General features: G+C 40.9%; 1 protein-coding gene across 5 annotated transcripts in view; it reads left to right on the forward strand.

Moving 5' to 3' along the window:
* TMTC2 (transmembrane O-mannosyltransferase targeting cadherins 2) overlaps positions 1-18,493 on the forward strand; it is a 390,871-nt gene that overhangs the window by 140,004 nt on the left and 232,374 nt on the right. For 3 of the 5 annotated variants that reach the window (XR_011534794.1, XM_070600499.1, XM_070600500.1), the window contains one exon: positions 15,058-15,628. Coding sequence is in view for 2 of the 5 variants with exons in the window: in XM_070600499.1 (XP_070456600.1) it covers positions 15,058-15,628 (571 nt within the window). In the remaining 3 variants the exon portion in view is untranslated. Of the gene's footprint in view, positions 1-15,057; positions 15,757-18,493 lie in introns of all 5 variants that reach the window. The other 2 variants (XM_070600501.1, XM_070600502.1) reach the window with 1 other exon arrangement.

The following is an 18,493-nucleotide window of genomic DNA, read 5'->3' on the forward strand; positions in this document are numbered from 1 at the left end:
GCTTGGGAAGCTAAAAATAGTTTGCAGATCATGTTATAGTTGTTTTGTTAGAATTCATGATCTTTAGTCGAAAAGAAATGCCGAGCCCAGCATCTTTGGTGGTATGCAATTGTTGTCCTTCCAAGGAGGCTGCTTTCCAGAATATTCTAATTAGCTGTGCACTATGACATAAGTTCTGTGACAACTTATTTTTTCTGTTATGTTTTTTGGTCCCCTCACTTGACCTTGCTGTCATCCATCCTTCCAGATGAGTTAGACTGCCGTGAGCATCATTCTTGTGCTGTTAGATTGGCTGATGGGCTTATAATTAATACACGTACAATTTCATGTTGGTGTGGTAGGAGAGAGAGAGAGGCAAAAGTCCTGAAGACTATGCTCAGAGAAAAGGTAAATGACACCAGTGACTGAATGCTAGATGTAGTGGTGTTGGCCAACATTTCATAAAAAAGTGCTCTTTTCTGGAGTCCGGGAAGACAAGGGACGCGATTCATTGTACTAATAGTCATTTGTTAACCACCTACTATGTGTCGAGTTAACCTTCTTATCTTATTTAATCTTATTTAATTTTCACCAGAGACAGCAGGTTATAGATGAGAAAACTGAATCATACAGCTAGTGAGTTCAAGAGGAAGAATTTGAATCAAGATTTGGCTAACTACAAAGTGTGTGATTGTGTGTGTTTAACACTTAACATGGATTTTAGGAGTTGTTTCAGATAAAAAATGAATGTGGTTTTTTTTACAGATTGGAGTGAAAAATTAGATCTGTTATGCTTAGATTCTTCTGATTGAATATTGTCCTCCATTCCTACACTTAAATTCTGCTTGTACATTTCATGCCTTGTGAATTTGTTTAATTAGCATGGTTACTGTGTGTTGAAAAAATTATCTTTTATTGGCAATAGCCAGGGTGACAGAAATTATGTTTGGTGAAGGCAGTGAGAGTCATGATTGAATAAAAATGATCTTGTGGTCTAGTTTGGGGATTTCCAGTCTTATGGAGGTTAGCTGATTTAGCTGTCATAGATACGGAGTGCTGAGGAAGACGCTTCTTATCTCCAACTCTTCCAAGTTTGAGAATTTGGGGGTCAGCAAAAGGATAAAATATACCATGCTTAAGATTCTTAAAGGGACACGTTGCTGCCTTGTAATTTGTTTGTAACATGAGATCTGAAAGAGCTGATAGTTTCCATTTAACGTTTCGCATATGTATTTTGAGCGCCTACCATATGATTTATTTAAAGCGCTACAGAGCAGAAAGTGTCAGGATTTCCTGACAAGTTTAACTTAATTTATTCGTTGATCATTAAAGTTTGGTCAGTGAATGACGTCTATATTAGAAAGTACTATGTATTGGAATGCAGATAAATTTTAACGGTGGAGTTAATCTCTCTTTCTCTCCTCATTCTTGGCTGAAATATCTCTTGCCTTCCATGACAAATTAGAGAGTTGTGGTTTGTGGACCAAAAGTTTGGGTACTTTGTGTAGGCTCATCTACGTTAGTTTTAAATTGGAGCGTTTTCCTCCTTGCTTATCTGTTTTTCATCAGGGATGATATATTCTTGTGTCCAAGAAGACTCTGATTTAGCTGTGAGGCTGATTTTATTGTGGGGCTGTCTGTGTATCCTGTCATCACAGGCGACCCTGGTGAAACTTCTCATGTTGTGCATGTGTGTTGCTGCAATATGTTTAAAGTCTGATCTTTCTCAGATTGTGTGTGTGTGTATGTAACTATTTTATAGCTGAAAAGGGATGCAGGCAGCAAAATTTCTGCCAGAATATGTTTTCTATTATATTTTGTAATATGAAATTATAGGTTAGTTTTTGGCTTTCATAAACCTGCCTCTTTCACCCGTCACTGGGAGACAAGTAACACCTTCCTTTGACTCACGTTTTCCAGGACTCCTTAGTGTTAAAAGAAGACTTTCTTTTTGAAATGCAGAAATTAAAAGAATATGGTACAAAAGCATTTTTTATAGCTTTATTGAGTCTTGAGGGCAGATATATGGATTCCAGACAAAATGCAATAATAGACTAGGATTTTACTTTCAAATCGTCTTGCAAACACTTCTCATTGAAGATTTATTGTACATGTGGAGGAACAGAGCTGCTTTGAAGGTTAAATGGAGTAGTTTGGAGAACAATGTTCAAGGTCTTTCTCTGCCTCTTATTAAGTATGTGTTCTCTTTTAACTAACTTAACCTGTCCAGCCTCAGCTTCCTATTTCATAGTGGTATTGGGAGGATAAAATGAGATTAACGTGTGTGTGCTTTGTGAGCTTTGTCAATCTCAGTGTAAATACGAAGTAGCCCTAGTGTTTTATTACATGTGTTTAGTTAGCGTTAATGCCCCATTGGCATGAGCAGGGGATTTTTTTCCTCTGATCGAGAACGTAGATAAATCCTGGTAGAACGGAGAGTAAGATACCACTTAAAACCCTATTTATACTAACAGAGCAGTTCAACTCCTATCACCTAAAACACAGCACCAGACATAGTATAGGAGAAATATGGCTTTTATGTGAAATCTAGTTTCCCTGAAATGCTGAAGGATAAACAGGGGGAGCGTACGTCGTTGTATAGGACGGTCTCTGGTGTATTTGTTTGCTGGGGCTGCCATAACAAAATGCCACAGACCAGGTGGCTTAAACAGCAGAAATTTATTTTCTCACAGTTTGGAGGGTTAAAGTCCCAGATCAAGGTGTCGGCAGGTTTGATTTCCCCAAGGCCTCTTCTTGGCTTGCAGATGGCCACCTTCTTGCTGTGTCTTCACATGGTCCTTTTTTCTGTGCAGGAATGCCCCCAGTGTCTAAATTTCGTCTTCTGATAAGATTGCATTAGGGCCCACCCTATTGGCCTCATTTTAACTTAATTACTTCTTTGAAGGCCTGATCTCCAAATATAGTCACATTCTGAGGTACTGAGGTTAGGGATCCAACATAGAGTTTGGTGCGGGGGGACACAATTCAGTCTATAACACAGGGAGGCCCATAGACGAGGAACTGAGGTTTGGATTCCGGTGTGGGTAGCTTACGTCTATACTGATGTAGTTGTCTCAGGCAGGACTCTTAAATTTCTCGTGTCCACATCTGGCCACATCTGCTTACAGGGTGGTGACAAGGATTTAAGATAGTCATGAACATGAGCACATTTTGTAAAATGTAAAAGCGTGATGCAAATGCAGGGTGGTATCGTAACATAAATACCTGTGAGGGAAACATTGGCAGCATGTGGAGGATTTTAAGTGGACAAGACACAGGATCATTACAGGCATTTGGCTAAAAGAAGCTTCTTGGCTCTTCTCTTTGGCTGAAGGAAAGGTGTGGATAAAGCAAGGTGATTTGGTTAAGACTTAATTCAGAGAAGACAGGTTAGGCTAACAGATAAGCCAAACATCTGGATAATGCAGCATGAATGTGCTCCCACCCCCAATGCCTGTTTTCTTAGAGCATGTTAGTTTCTCGTTTTTAAATTTTTTTCCTTAACATCATGGTCTGGCTGTGCTCAGGCTGAGGACCCTTGGTGAGTTCCTGAGCAGGGTTCGTGGCCAGAGGGCACTTTTTCTATTTACCTTAAGTGAAGATTAGGACCCCTCCTCAAGGATGTGATGTTTTTTAAAAGTAATATTTGAATAGTTTGGAAAACTACGGTATACTGTAGTATATCTGTTCTGAAATTTGTGCATAAATGTGTATAATTCTTGTACACATTTCTGTATGAAGACAAGTATTTTAACTGAAGAGGTGTGTTCTCAGCTTGCCATGCCTACCCATTTAGAGTGTATTTGGATAATCAAATCCTTAAGCACAAAGAATCTAGGGTCTAATAGAACCCATTCATTTTTGAAAGATTTGAACTTCATAAAAAACTGTAATCAGATATTCATTTCTCCCCTTAAAAAACTAGTCAAGGGGCCAGCCCAGTGGTGTAGTGGTTGAGTTCGCGTGCTCCACTTTGGCGGCCTGGGATTTGTTAGTTCGGATCCTGGGCACAGACCTACACACCGCTCATCAAGCCATGCTGTGGCAGCCTCCTACATAGAAGAACTAGAAGGACTTACAACTAGGATATACAACTATGCACTGGGGCTTTGGGGAGAAAAAAAAAGAGGAAGGTTGACAACAGATGTTAGCTCAGGGCCAATCTTCCTCATCAAAAACAAAAAAACCCCAAAAACTAGTTAAACTTTTGTAATTTTTTTACAATAGAAAAATTATAAGGAACCAGTTGTACTTTACAACATGTCACTAATCCTCAAGACCCACTGTAAAGGAAACAGTATAATATAAAAAAAAAATTTATGAAATCCTATGAAACTGAAATTCATAAATTATATAAAATAATATACTAAAGTGGTTCATGTGCTTGAGTTAACTTTTGGGAACAAAAAAGCGTCATAGTACCCCTTCTAGTGGTTACTAATTTCAAGTTGGAAATATTAAGAATAAAAATATTTTCATTAAGCTTTTGAGTTGAGACTCTGATTCAGTTTAGTCCAGTGAGAAGGAGGTGAGGTGTGTAGTAATGTTTTATTATGTTAGGATGGCATGATATGGGTACACTGAACACATAGTTGTGTAGAAAATATTAATACTATTTTCATCATGCAAATTGCAAGTCAATGAAAACTATTTCAAGTTGTTAAGGAGCTAACATTAAGGTAGAGGATGCGTTTAATCAGTGAAAATAAATGCTTGGAGTCTGATTTTCCCAATAATCTCATGCTGTTAATTTTTGCTTTAATCTTGCAAAATGCTTTTTGTATAAATACTTTCAAAAAACATCTTTAGGAAGCTGATGTTTTAATTTTAAATGATCCGCTTGCTTTTAAATGGGTTATGAATTAGCTTTCAGGGTCACTTAAAGTTTTGTCTTCAATATTTCCTGTAGAAATTCTGAAAATGATAACGTTGATTTATCCGGGGAACTAAAGGTACTTTAGAAATATTTAGCCCAGGTTGGTTCCTCCTCCTCATTTTCTTCCACTAGGAGAAGGGAGTGTCTGGGTAAACTCTAGACATGGGAGGAGGAAGGAGCTGCCTTGTCTGAGGAAGCTCCAAGAGAGTGAGTCTCCAGCAGCTCGGGCTGACTTCAGCAGCAGCAGGGGCCACGTTTAATCAGAAGCGTACTTTTCTGTTTTTTAGGGGGCATGGAGGAGGTTTGCTGTGTCAGATGTAGCTCATAAGACTCCTTTGTTGCTTATGGAAAAAACCCTACAGGGATGGAAGAGCGGTCCACCAAGTATATTTCTTTAGTTAGAAGGCCGAGCATTCTCACACTTACGTTTTCACACAGCAAGCGGTTTCTTGGGGCCCTGTTCCTTGGATGTCTGACTACAGGCTCTTTGTTACTCCTGCGGCCTCTTTTCATTCAACGTCTGTAGCCTGACAATTTAAAAATTTTAAGTGCCTGTTGCTTAGGAAGACATCATCTCTGCCACTAAAGGGCTACAGTTTAGCAAGGGGAGATCAAGATAGAAACAAGCGAGTTAGTTATGTGTTACATGTGTAAGGGTAAGTTCATGCCTAAAGCACAGGACCTTCCGTTTCCACTGGGACCTGGAAACCTAACCCTGCCCCGACCAGTCCAGCACCTTACATTGAAATTTACCTGCCGCACCTTAAGTTCCTCCAGGAATCTGAAATACCTTGCTTATCCCCAAACTAAGAGAGCCGCTAGATGTTATAGTATTTCTCTCATTCCCCTACCCTGTTAGGCAAATATTTGCATATTAACTCAAACTTTCTAAATATTCTGATGGCTTATCCCTAAAGAGGGACTCTAATGAAGGGATTATAGGTTAAGTAGCAAATGAGTGCCAAAGACATTTGGGTGAGCCAATTAACCTGATAGTTTTTCACAGTTAATTATCGTGGAGTGAGCAGAGGTTAGTGCCCGGAGTGAGTGAAGTACTTTTAGATGAAAGTGATAATTCCCTATATACTTAAAACAATGTAGAATTTTCCTAAAAGGTGAGTGCAGCTTATTAGTACCAATCATTTCTAATTAGAATTCAGTTCATCAAATATATATTGAATGCCTACTGTGTGCTAGGCTCCAAAAGATAAATAAGATGCTTTTCTGGGGCCAGCACAGTAGCACAGTGGTTAAGTTCACGCACTCTGCTTCGATGGCTCAGGGTTCACTGGCTCAGATTCCAGGCGCAGAGCTACGACGAACCGCTTGGCAAGCCACGCCATGGCAGGCGTCTCACATATGAAGTAGAGGAAGATAGGCATGGATGTTAGCTCAGGGCCAATCTTCCTCAGCAAAAAGAGGAGAACTGACAGCAGATGTTAGCTCAAGGCTAATCTTCCTCAAAAAAAAAAAGATGGTTTTCTACTTCTTAAGAGTTTACAGTGCATTAGGGAGATAAAGCAAGTTCAACCAGACAATCGCCAAATCAAACCTGAGGACCATTGGGGAAATTGATTTCTAGCCAAATTCCTTTCTATTCTCTGAAGGACAATAGTATGAGACAGAGTTAGGCCAGCGATTCCTGCTGCTCCATCCCTCAAACTTCACTCCAGTCAAACCAACCTATTGTATTTGTTCAGACCCCAAGCTTACGACCTTCCCTCCTGCCTCACGGTCTTTGAAAATACTGACTGTCAGGCTGGGAAGGTCTCTACAGTTCCCTTACTTCTTTTTTTTGAGAAAGATTAGCCCTGAGCTAACATCTGCTGCCGAGACCTCCTCTTTTCTCTGAGGAGGACTGGCCCTGAGCTAACATCCGTGCCCATCTTCCTCTACTTTATACGTGGGATGCCTACCACAGCATGGCTTGCCACGCAGTGCCATGTCTGCACCCGGGATCCGAACCAGCGAACCCCGGGCTGCAGAGAAGCGGAACTTGCGCACTTAACCGCTACTCCACTGGGCCAGCCCTCCTGTACTTCTTCCTTTAACTCCTCCATGTATGTAGACATGCTTTCCTCCAGGAAGCTTTTCACCTTCTAGGACTGTTGGACGTCTGTTCTGTTCTCCCATAGCAGTAAGGGTTTCGTGTTAGAGGAGTAGTGTTCATACAGAAGTGAAATGACCCGCGCGCTTCTTTGCCTCCTCTGCTAGGCTGACTGTTTCTTGAAGTCAGTGACTATTTTGCTCACTCTTGTGTCTGCAGTGCCCTTTAGGATGTCTAGCCCATCACTGAATGAATGAATAAATGAGTGAATCATTTTCTCAGGACAGAATCAATCCATTTTATTGGACAGCGACTTTCAATAGGGGATGGAAGAGGGACTGTTAAAATCACCTGTGCCCCACTTTCAAAACATGTGTTTCCTCCTGCTCCTTCTGAAGTGTCTTCCACATATCATCCCACTTAAGATCCCTAATAATTGTAGTAAGAAGTTAGAGTCATTAATGGGAGAGGGTCAGTGCTCGATGTCAAAATCAAGCATATTTGCAACAGTAGCTAGGAAACGCTTGGGGAGACGGTTGTCACTAATGAATGCTGGAGATTGAAGCATATTTGGAGAGATGCAACTGATTGAAGAACAGCAATCCAGGCAGAGGAAGGGAAGAGATGGTTTGAGCAAAGGCCTAGTGGTTGGGAAGTTGGGCTGACGTTAGATGTACATGGAGGAGTGACGGGAGATTGGCCTGGAAGTCATGATGGCGATGGCTGAGAATGCTGGGCTGGGAAGAGTGTTTTTTATGGTAAGAAAGAGGACATGAAGAGGGATTTTTGTGGAGCAGAGTGCTGGTGTTAAGAGTTATATTTCAGGAAGTTTCTCCATCTTTGGTGTGTGTAATGGATCAAAGTGGGAATGAGAACAGGGAGGGATCGCTATTCAGTTTCCTTTAACAAATATTTATGTTGTGCCTCGTGTGTGTTTGGCACTGGGAGAAAACATAAGGCATAATCCCTTCCCTGACGGGACTGATAGCCCAACAAGGAAAGAGAAGAATGAACAGGCCACTCCTGTGAGCAGGCTACGCCATCCAGGTAGGGAATAGAGCCTGAAGGAGGGCAGAAGAAAGAGGAAGTCAGAAGTTTCCCGGGTTCCAGGGAAACTTGTGTATTGGATTTTCTGTGAGGTCCTGACCAGCATGAAAATGTCCTTAACCAATTTAAAAATAGACATAGGAGCAAAGAGAGGAGCCCTCATGCATAACCTCTATGTCAGTGATGGAAGAATGATGGTACTTAATGAGGGGCTTGTATGAAAAAGGAGATTTTTTTGTGAGGAAAATTATTTAGATTCAGTCTTAGTAAACTTAAGACAGGGAAAGGACAACTAACAATATTACTTGATAATTACACAGTGCTGTTTTGTTAGGACTCTTTTGGTTGCAGATGTCAGAATAAACTCACTTATGAGTAAGGGGCATTTATTGGCTTATTTAACAGTGTTAGCTTCAGGCATTATGGGATCCAGCTGCACTAGGAATTGCCTCTTTGTCTCCTTGATCTGAGTTCTTTTGTGCTGGCTTCATTCTTAGGTAGGCTTTGTCTTCAAGGAATCCCCTAGCAGCCCTAGGATTTCATCTCATTCTCAGAGGAAGATGTCCCTTCCCACTAGATTATTGGGACTATATTGACCCTGATTGACCTGGCTTGCTGCTAAGTTAATGGTCGTGGCCGGGAGTAAGGATGGGGGGGATATAGTAGACTAATTGGCCAAATCATATGAGAGGGAACCTTTCATCAGGAGGTGAGGGCAGCCTTACCCTGTCCACATGGACTGAGAGTGGATTTGGGCTATTCTCCAAAGGAAAAACAGGACACTGTTAACCAGAAGAAGAAGGGGTCCAAAAAACAGCAAGTGTCCATTACACAAGGCTATGTAATTTTCAAACATTGTAAGTTAACATTGCCCTGTTTGATCTTTAACACAACAGCTTGTGAGAAGTATTATTATGATTATCTACCAACCATAGGTAAGGAAGCTGAGCTTTAGAGAGGCTAACTGGCCAAGGGTGACACAACTAGTGTTAGTAGAGGAACCAGCATTTCATTTCTCTTTCTCTCATTCAAGTGTGGATATCACCTGGGCAATTAGAAATGTAAGCTCATGAGCAACACCCCAGCTGGAGGTATAGATAGAGAAGGCATCTCTGGAGTTGTAGGTGTCAGAGACTATGACCACATAGGTGGAAAGTGTAGGAAGAAAGAAGGTCAAGGGACAGGACCAGGAGAGAAACATCTTCATTTGGGAGAAAAATGTGGAAGAGATGCTAGCCAAGGATAGTTAGAAAGATAGGAGGAGAATGAAAAGAGTAACATGTTGAAGACCAAAGAGAAGACTTCATAAATTATTGTTATTTATTGTCTTGTTCTGAGAGTGTCATTAAAGCTTAAAGGAATTTTAAGTGACATTCTTAAGACTGTGATCCATAGATTGTGAAGGCCATAAACGGATAAAAGAGCACTGTGTTTGCATTGATGGCCAGCATCAGTTGTTTGCTGTTGATGGTAATGATAATAATATTAATAATGACAGCAGCTAACATGTGTTACATATATTATATTACACATACACAGTCTATTACGTATAACCATGTACTTTTTGCTTATTAACTCGTTTACTTCTCACAATAATCCTATAAGGCAAGTGCAGTTATTATCTTTATTTTACAGATGAGGAAACTGAGGTATGGAGAGGTGAAGTAACACTGTGCATCCACCATCTCATAGTCTGGACTCCTATCCAGTTGGCTCCAGAATCGGTTTTCTTAACCACTGCATTTCAGTGCCCTTCCTGGACGTGGATGGGCATGCTGGAGTGCACTGAAGCAGGGCAGGTTAACAAAGGCCATGATCGCTCTTCTCTCTTGCAGAGCAAATTTCAACCCATCATTTAGAAAAAACATTTTTTTTGGTTTAAATTTTGGCCTTTACTTACTTTTCAGTAGAACAATGGAAAGCACTCTGGAATAGGGTGCCGTTTGATGTTTGAAGAATCTAAGTGGCATTCCTGCTCTTCCGAGGACAAATGGTCATCATTTCTGTGGGTGTTTGTGACTGAAAAGGTCAATGGACAGAAAAAAATAGCAGTGAGAGAAACACACAAAAGGACAGTTGAGATAGCAGTGTCACATCATTCATCAGTTTTACAATAGCGATGGCCTTTGTCAACATTTGCTAAAGGAAGAATCATAAGGCAGCAAAAAACAAAGAGCCAAAATGAACAAAACTGGAAGCAGGTTCAGACCTCCTTGAAGACTGGAGAGACTGGATCTTTTTGCTTCCAAAGACAGTCTCAGTCATGTGCTCTCTGGAGTATTCTGCCTACAATTGTTTCTTTTCACCTCTGCTGCTCTGATGTTCGCCACTTCTCCCAGAGTGGAAAATTTCCTAATTCCTTAGCGTCTTTCTGAATTTTCAATACCAATTCACAGAAGTAATCTCAGAAATTGTGTTGGCATGAAATTTTGTTTTGAGTTCAGGTTTTTCATTGGCTGAGAAATAGCAGAAGAGGTTTCACTATTTCCAGTTTGGACTCGTGTGAGAAAATGCAAATGGATGAAAATCTATTATGGTTAGTGTTGGACAACTACCATTACTTCTCATTTTGCTGGCAGATTGTTCAGATTCTGTTAAAGCCCCTTTGGTCCATATCTTTTTTAATATGATGTGAGGGATGCGTAATGCATCCCTTATCACTGACTTGCATATGTGACATGACTTATATACTAAAGCCCAATACAATTTCATCTTATTTCATGTTCTTTTGCCATAATATTCATTGGTTAAATAAAACCTGCCTAAGCAGATAACACCTGTCAGAGAACTCTATCATGCTAACATCTTCCTTTGTCTAGTGTGTTTTAACGTCTTCCTTTGTCTAGTGTGTTTTACACATGGGTGAGGCGTTGCTTTGCTGGTCCACTTTTCTTTTATTAACACTGTTTTATCCTTTAAACTTTTTCTACAGTATAAATTTAGGGCTGTGCTTCAACCAAGTGTTTTCTCACAGTGAAATTATGAGAATCGTTAATTTTGTTCTTTGTTTGGAAACCCTTGTTTTGTGAGACTTAGACGTATATCATGTTGGCTGTTGCAGATTACCAGATTTATTGCTATAAATATAAAAAATTCTGGCAGCTTTGAACAAATTTTTAAAAGTGTGGGTTTTATTTTTCCTCAAAAAGTCTGTACAGAGGTGGTTATGGTGTTGAACTGATAGCATGTAGAAAACTTGGTTTGACTGTCGTTCTCCGTCCTTTATGGATCTGCCACTGCTAGGGTGAAGTACTGTCCTAAACGAAGCGTGCTTCCCAGCTTTCCTCGCTGCATCGGCAAAGCCTTGTCCCAGAATGCTTTGCTGTTGAACTTTCCACCACCCTGACTTAGCATGAGTGTTTCTGCATTGAGATTAGAGAAATTCACGTCAATGTCTAGGTTAATGTTTAGGAGAGCCCAGTTGGGTTTTCATTCTGAATACTTGAAATCGGCTCTCTCTGACTACACTGTTTGGCAGTTTTTCCTATTTCTTTTAAATTTTAATTATAACCCATCAAGTCTTAAGCAATTACTTCTGGGTTAGACTCTTGATGAATGTCATAGCAGGGTGTTTTAATTTAATGGATCCAGAATAACATCTGTTTCTAATATTTTAACAGCCACTTTATATGGAAATTCACTTAATACACAGTCAATACATGGAGACTTGTAAAAATCAAAATCAAAATGGAAAATCAAAGCACTGTGATATAGTAGGTCTTCTGTTAACATAAGATTTCACTTATGACTAGGTTCAGCTGCCACTAGCTAACATCCAAAATATCGCAGTTTAAACAAGATAGCAATTTATTTCTCATACTCACAAAATGGGGAGGTAGTTAGCCTAGGGCTGGTGTGGTCTACTGTAACAGGGGCTCAATTTCCTTCAGTCTGATTGCTCTACTGGGCATGATTTCTATCCCTAAGGACACCTTATAGGCCAGGATGGCTGCTTGGATTCCAGCTATTACATCTGTGCTACAGTCGGAAGGAGGTAGGGGTAGAAGGGAAGAATGCTAAGCCTTTTTTTTTTTTTTATTTTTGTGAGGAAGTCTGGCCCTGAGCTAACATCCGTTGGCAATCTCCTTTTTTTTCTCTTTGAGGAAGATTGTCCCTGAGCTAACATCTGTAGCAGTCTTCCTCTATTTTGTATGTGGGATGCTGCCACAGCATGGCTTGATAAGTGGTGTGTAGGTCTGCATCCAGGATCCAAACCTGCGAATCCTGGGCTGCTGAGGTGGAGCATGTGGACTCAACCACTGCGCCACTGGGCCAGCCCCTAAGCTTTTTCTTTTTAAGGACACTTTCTGGAAGTAGTGCATAGTATTCTGCTTATGTGCTGTAGGCCAAATATTAGTTACATGACCATATTTAACAGCAAGAGAGATAAGAAATGAAGTCTTTTCCGTATGACCATACTCCTATGAGTATGGAAGAAGGGGAGAAGAGACATTGGGGAAAAACCAACTATCCCTGCCACACTGAGTATTTTTTGAGACATGATTTCAATAGACCTTCTGCCTTTTTCTGTGACTCTAGAAGAGTCAGCTGGTTCTCCTAAGTAGATAATCTGCGTAAAAGGACTAGCATGGTGTTTGGCACAGAATAGATATGCATCAACTGCTGATCAGTCTGTTTTAGTTCTAACCCCCAAGTGCACCTAATTTCAGAGGTTGTGGATCAAGCAGACTTTAATAAGGGACTTTAGTAGATGTGCCCCAGTCTTTGTAGAATAGTAATAACAGCAGCTAACAGGGCTGAGATGTCATTTGCACTAGGTCTCCAAAACACTCATGTATCTGCAAAGCAGTGTTCTCTGCTCCTCTCCGTAGAAGATAAATGAGCAGTTGCAAGTGTTTGTTAAATGATTTCAAGGTAAAACTGTTACCATCATAGAAACTGAAGCACAGAGGGGTTAATTGGGAAGCAGTTGAGAACCAGCACTGTCTAGTCATTTGATCCCAACCGGAGTACTGACTCTGCTGTTTTCATTGGTTGTGTGTCCTTGGATAGGTTTCCTAATGTGTTAGAATCTCTGTTGCATTTTCTTATTTCTGAAGACAGTGAGTAAATTACAGAGGTGGAACTCAGGAATGTTTCTCCTCAATCCAGGGCTTTTCTTTTTTTGAAGATTTAATTTTTTTCCTTTTCTCCCCAAAGTCCCCTGGTACATAGTTGTTTATTCTTAGTTGTGGGTCCTTCTAATTGTGGCATGTGGGACACTGCCTCAGCATGGCCTGATGAGTGGTGCCCTGTCTGCACCCAGGATTCGAACCAGCGAAACCCTGGGCCACCCCAGCAGAGTACACGAACTTAACCACTCGGCCACGGGGCCGGCCCCCCCTTTTTTTTTTTTAAAAGCATCCAGGGCTTTTCTAGTCTGATTTTTGGTAATGTTCATATGGAAATTCCTTTGATCATGCCTGCCCCACAGTGGAAGGTAGAACTGGTGGAGAGGCTCGAGGTAAAGGTCATCAGGTCTCCCCCGACATATTCTTAAGTTACACGAATGCCTACACTCCCTTAAAGAGCCCTGACATCAGACTAGGCAAGAGGTTTCCAGTTAGGGAGTAGGAGCCTTGAGCGTCTTATTCCTACTTCCTTCTAACTCTTGAGCCTCTTTTGTGTTCTATAAGTACAGAGATAGGCGCACTGGGGAGACAAGACTCAAGATGCCGCCCTGTTCTCTGAAAGGTATAGTGGCCTAGAGCAGGGATCCTCCAAACTGAGTCATTTACATGCCACTGTCAACATCTGTACCTTATCCACATATACCAGTACTGTAGATTCCTTCATATTTATCTTTACATTGACTTTTTAATTTTTAACAGCTTCATTCTCAGCAAACGTCTATGAAATCCAGCTCTGATGTGGTAATTAAATTTCCTTTCAAGTACACATTAAAATAAATATAACCATTACAAATCTTTACAAGGTTTGTGTATCTTCTCACATCCTCCCTGTGGTATGTGGATCACATTTTGAGAAGTGTATCATATTGGAGAAAGAGCGTGGGCCATGAAACTCTACCCTGCTGTTTCCAACTAGTGTGGCTGGAACCATTGTTATTAATCTTTCTCAACCATAATTTCCTCACCTGCGAGATGTATATAGTAATATACACCTCCTCAGTTATTGTAAGGATTATCTGAGAAGATATAGCCAGGGAGACCAGCACGGTGCTTGGCAGATAGCAAGTGCTCAGTAAATAGTAGGCCATTCTTTGTTGAAGTCTGTTTGGAAATATGAGGCATGCAAACCTGGAACTATTAATTCTCAAAAGCAGGGGACAGTGAAGTGCCATCATGATTGCTATAGATGATAATAAGTCCTGTGAGAGCTCAGAAGGGGGGAAGGCTGAAGTTTCCTAGAAGGAAGGAGGAGAAGAAACATTTGGATAGATAGAGAGCCATTCTTCCTTGCCTCTCCAGCAGTCTAGGTTCTTGCTACTCAAAGTGTGGTCCATGGACCAGCAGCATCAGCTTCACCTGGGATCTTGTTAGAAACATGGATTCTCAGGCTCCTCCCCAGGCCTGCTGAATCAGAACCTGCCTGTATCAAGATCCCAGATATTAGTGTGTATCAGGAGCGTTGCTGTGGCACAGATATCCTATCTAAGGTGTATTTCTGGTAGGGGACTAGTCCTCACTGTAAGTGCATGCTCTGCACCAGTATCACGTGGGACCGTGCTTCTTAAAATGCAGATGCTCAGGCCTCACATCACCTGGGGCCTGGAATCTGCATTTTTGGCTAGGATACCACATGATTTTCAGGGCAGTTGTTTGGCAATTTCTGCGTTAAGGCTTAAATCACTGACGGAAACTGCATTTATTCTTCAAAGGTATTTGCATTCAAACAAGGAAGAAAGCTTTTGAGGAAAAGAAATACAGCCCTAATTGTGGTGTTATTAAGCATGAAGGGGAGGATCTGAATTCAATCTATATGTAAAGCCTTCTGTAATTAATCATGCATACCTGGAATCTCATCATAAAACCACATGACGATAAAGCTTTCCAGGAAGGGGCTATCTCAGCAATGTCATGTATTTTCTTTTTTTTCTCCTTTCTATATTTTATGTTTGATTCTTTTTTAACATTTTGTTTTTTAGCCGTGCTATCAAGACTAATCAGGACCTTCTCCCAGAAACTCCATGGACGCACATTTTCTACAATGACTTTTGGGGGACTCTGCTAACCCACAGTGGCAGCCACAAGTCCTACCGGCCGCTCTGCACTCTCTCTTTTCGCCTGAACCATGCCATCGGGGGGCTGAACCCCTGGAGCTATCATCTTGTCAATGTCCTCCTGCACGCGGCAGTCACCGGTCTCTTCACGAGCTTCTCCAAGATACTCCTCGGGGACGGATACTGGACCTTCATGGCTGGCTTGATGTTTGCCTCTCACCCCATTCACACGGAGGCGGTGGCGGGCATCGTGGGACGGGCCGATGTCGGGGCCAGTCTCTTCTTTCTGCTCTCCTTGCTCTGCTACATTAAACACTGTTCAACCAGAGGCTACTCAGCCAGGACTTGGGGCTGGTTCCTGGGGACGGGGCTGTGCGCAGGATGCAGCATGTTGTGGAAGGAGCAAGGAGTGACTGTGCTGGCAGTGTCAGCCGTTTATGACGTCTTTGTCTTTCACAGGCTGAAAATGAAACAGATCTTACCTGCCATTTACAAAGTAAGTGATTGTTGGCGCTCGAGCATTGGATTACTGAGTAATCTCCTTGCTTGGTCCTTTTTCACCATTTAAAAAGCAAATTTGTTCCTCCTCAAAGAGAATTTAAAATAAGTTACATTTGATCTTCGGTAAGTGGAAGTGTCCTTTTTGACTTTTTCCTACTAACCTGGGTTTCAGTCATTGTTGGTTTTATGTCTCAAGTTTCTTATTTTTATGATTTCAGACATGATAGGACAGTTTTGCCTTGGAAAGAATATGCATCTTTATTTATTTTTATTCATTCTTTATTTCGGCCCAAATTCTCTGTAATCCAGTAAATTGCTAATAATGTGTATTTGTGAAACTATCGCAGCTGATGATAGAGCTAGACGCTCGACTCTGGAGAGGGAGACTCCCCTGCCATTTGTTATACTGCTTTTTCTGAGCTGACTTTGGAAAACAACCCTTCTCTGCATCGCGTGGGAACTCGGATTCTTAAAGGATGAATCATTTCACCTTTTCCTTGTTGTAGTGTCTAAGAATAGGAGTCAAAACAGAAAGTGGTTATTATAAGTTTTGCCCTGAGACCAATTAAGACCTTGGCCTCAGGGCTTAATATTTATTCTTCTGTATTCCCTTAGTGGTTTCAGATGCAGTGTTGTTTGAAGGTCATATAAGCGGGTTAGGATCCCATCCGCTTAAAGAGAACCGAGCAGTTTTCTGCTGGGTGTTAAGGGGGAAGGCATTGGGAGGAGAAGACAGCTTGAGAAGCTGCCTGCCTCCCCTTCTCCCCATCTTCCCTCCCCTACAATCAACTCCCCATCGCTTTGACTGTAAGGACAAAGACTGAGTTTGGCTAAGCTTTGCAAACCTCGGCCACGTTTGAGGACAGCTCCCTTTTCCTTTTGGACACTTAAGGGAGGAATTATAGTTTTGAATATTTACTCTGAGAATACTGCCAAGTTTTCTAGTTTTGATTACTTTTTTCCCTTTCGATTCTTAATTTTACTTAAAATCAAATTGGGAAGAAATTGAAAAACAGACAAAATTGATGGAAATAGAAACATTTATGTTTTTTTAAATGGCTATTTTTTTCACTTAGTACGTGGAATAATTGCTGCTATGCTTCTGCTCGCGGGGAAGCAGAACCTTTTTAGTTAGAACTCAAGTATCAGGTGCTTAATGAAGTTCTTTTGTGATTTCAATTAAATGCTGAAACTTTAAAAGGAAACTTTGGTTAGAGTTTGACTCTTGAAAACAACATAAGGTTTGAAAGTCAAGCTGTTAATTTCAAATCAATTTTAATTATTCCTTCAAGGAGATTTAGGGAGAATAATCTTTCCTTTTAAAACCACGTCGTCAACAATAGCAAGCTTTCTGGTTTTACTGAAATCCACATAGCATAAATGTAAATTGCGGTTCTTGTCCCATGGAGGGTGAGACCCGTTTGAGGATGTAGCTCTGTGCTGCTTCAGGACCTTGCACTGATGGCCTGTGAAACATTGTGATTTCCTCTACAGAACTGCCATTTTATCATCTCCTGAATTAGGGAATTATTTTGATATGTCAATTCAGGACTTGCTTTTAGAGATCTTTTGATGTTTTCTTCTGAGGAATTTTCAGTTCTCTAAGCATATTTTCAAGGACAAAGTTGCTGATACAGCTCCTTACCATTCATATGTCTCATATGATATTTGGGATGTACTTATAATAGAAAATTATTCTTTGTCTATCTGAAATGAAAATTTAATGGGCATCCTGTATTTTACCTGGCAACATTGCTCATGTAACTGCTGCTTAAGAACATGAGAACTGCCACCAGCAAAGGAACTCCTAGGAGTAGAGAGGGTGAGGTGCCCAATCCTATATGAAAGGTTCAGTGTCCTGAGAAGTTTCCAAATGGAAACTTGCCTGGACTATCTGGCAACTACTGCTCGCGGGCAACGGGACTAGTTGGGGCAGCAAAAGCTTTCATCTGATAGTTCTGTCTCAGTTGAGCTCTTTCTTTCATTCTCAGGTTTTGGGCCAATGAGCTTAATGAGGACACTGCATTATAGATTTGTAAGGAACTATGGAGACTGTCTATGCCAGTCCCTGATTTCCAGCTGAGGTGTAGAGAACCAGAGACATGAAGGTCACCCAGAAAATGGTAGACTCACTAAGACCTGAACACATATTTGTGACTAGTGATCTTTCATCACACTGTAATGTTAGGAGGATGAATAAATAGGTAAAGTCAGGTGACTGCACAGTAGAAGAGAAAATACTATGGAATAGAATCTTAACCCACACTGGCTGAGTACCCTTGGGCTAGTTCAGTGACCTGTGTCTTCATCTGCAAATGGAGACAGTTAATGTTCTCTCCTCGAGATGTTGTGAAGATTATATGAAATTGTGGGCTCTTCATTGTGAACTGGTTTCCCACTATTTGGAAGGCCCCTAATGCATATTAGTTGAAGGGAAAGAGGAAGTATCAATGGAAATTGTAATTCTTTAGCTTAAGAAAGAGCAGGCCAAAAGATAAACTTGTAGTCATCTTTAAACATAGAGTGGTTTGAAAGCATATGAATTAGGAAAAGACTAAAGCTGGGGCATGCATATTGAAGCACAAAGTTTCACTTAGAATCTCATGACTATGGGGCTGGTAAACACTGGCATAGATTACATATGGAAGTTATAGAAAATTCCATATTCTGTCTTTAAAATATATAGATTTCTATGCCTGGGGTGAGTTAGAACAGATTCTGAAGGAAGTGCATTAAAAGACTTCAGAAAGTCCTTTTCAACCTTAAGAGAATAATCATCTTAAATATCTTACCAATTAACTCTGCGTCATAGTTATCATGGTTTGCCAGATGAAATAAACTTCTCTGCCCTAGTAAAACA

The sequence above is a fragment of the Equus przewalskii genome, chromosome 29 (assembly GCF_037783145.1).
Source record: "Equus przewalskii isolate Varuska chromosome 29, EquPr2, whole genome shotgun sequence".
Taxonomy (NCBI): Eukaryota; Metazoa; Chordata; class Mammalia; order Perissodactyla; family Equidae; genus Equus; species Equus przewalskii.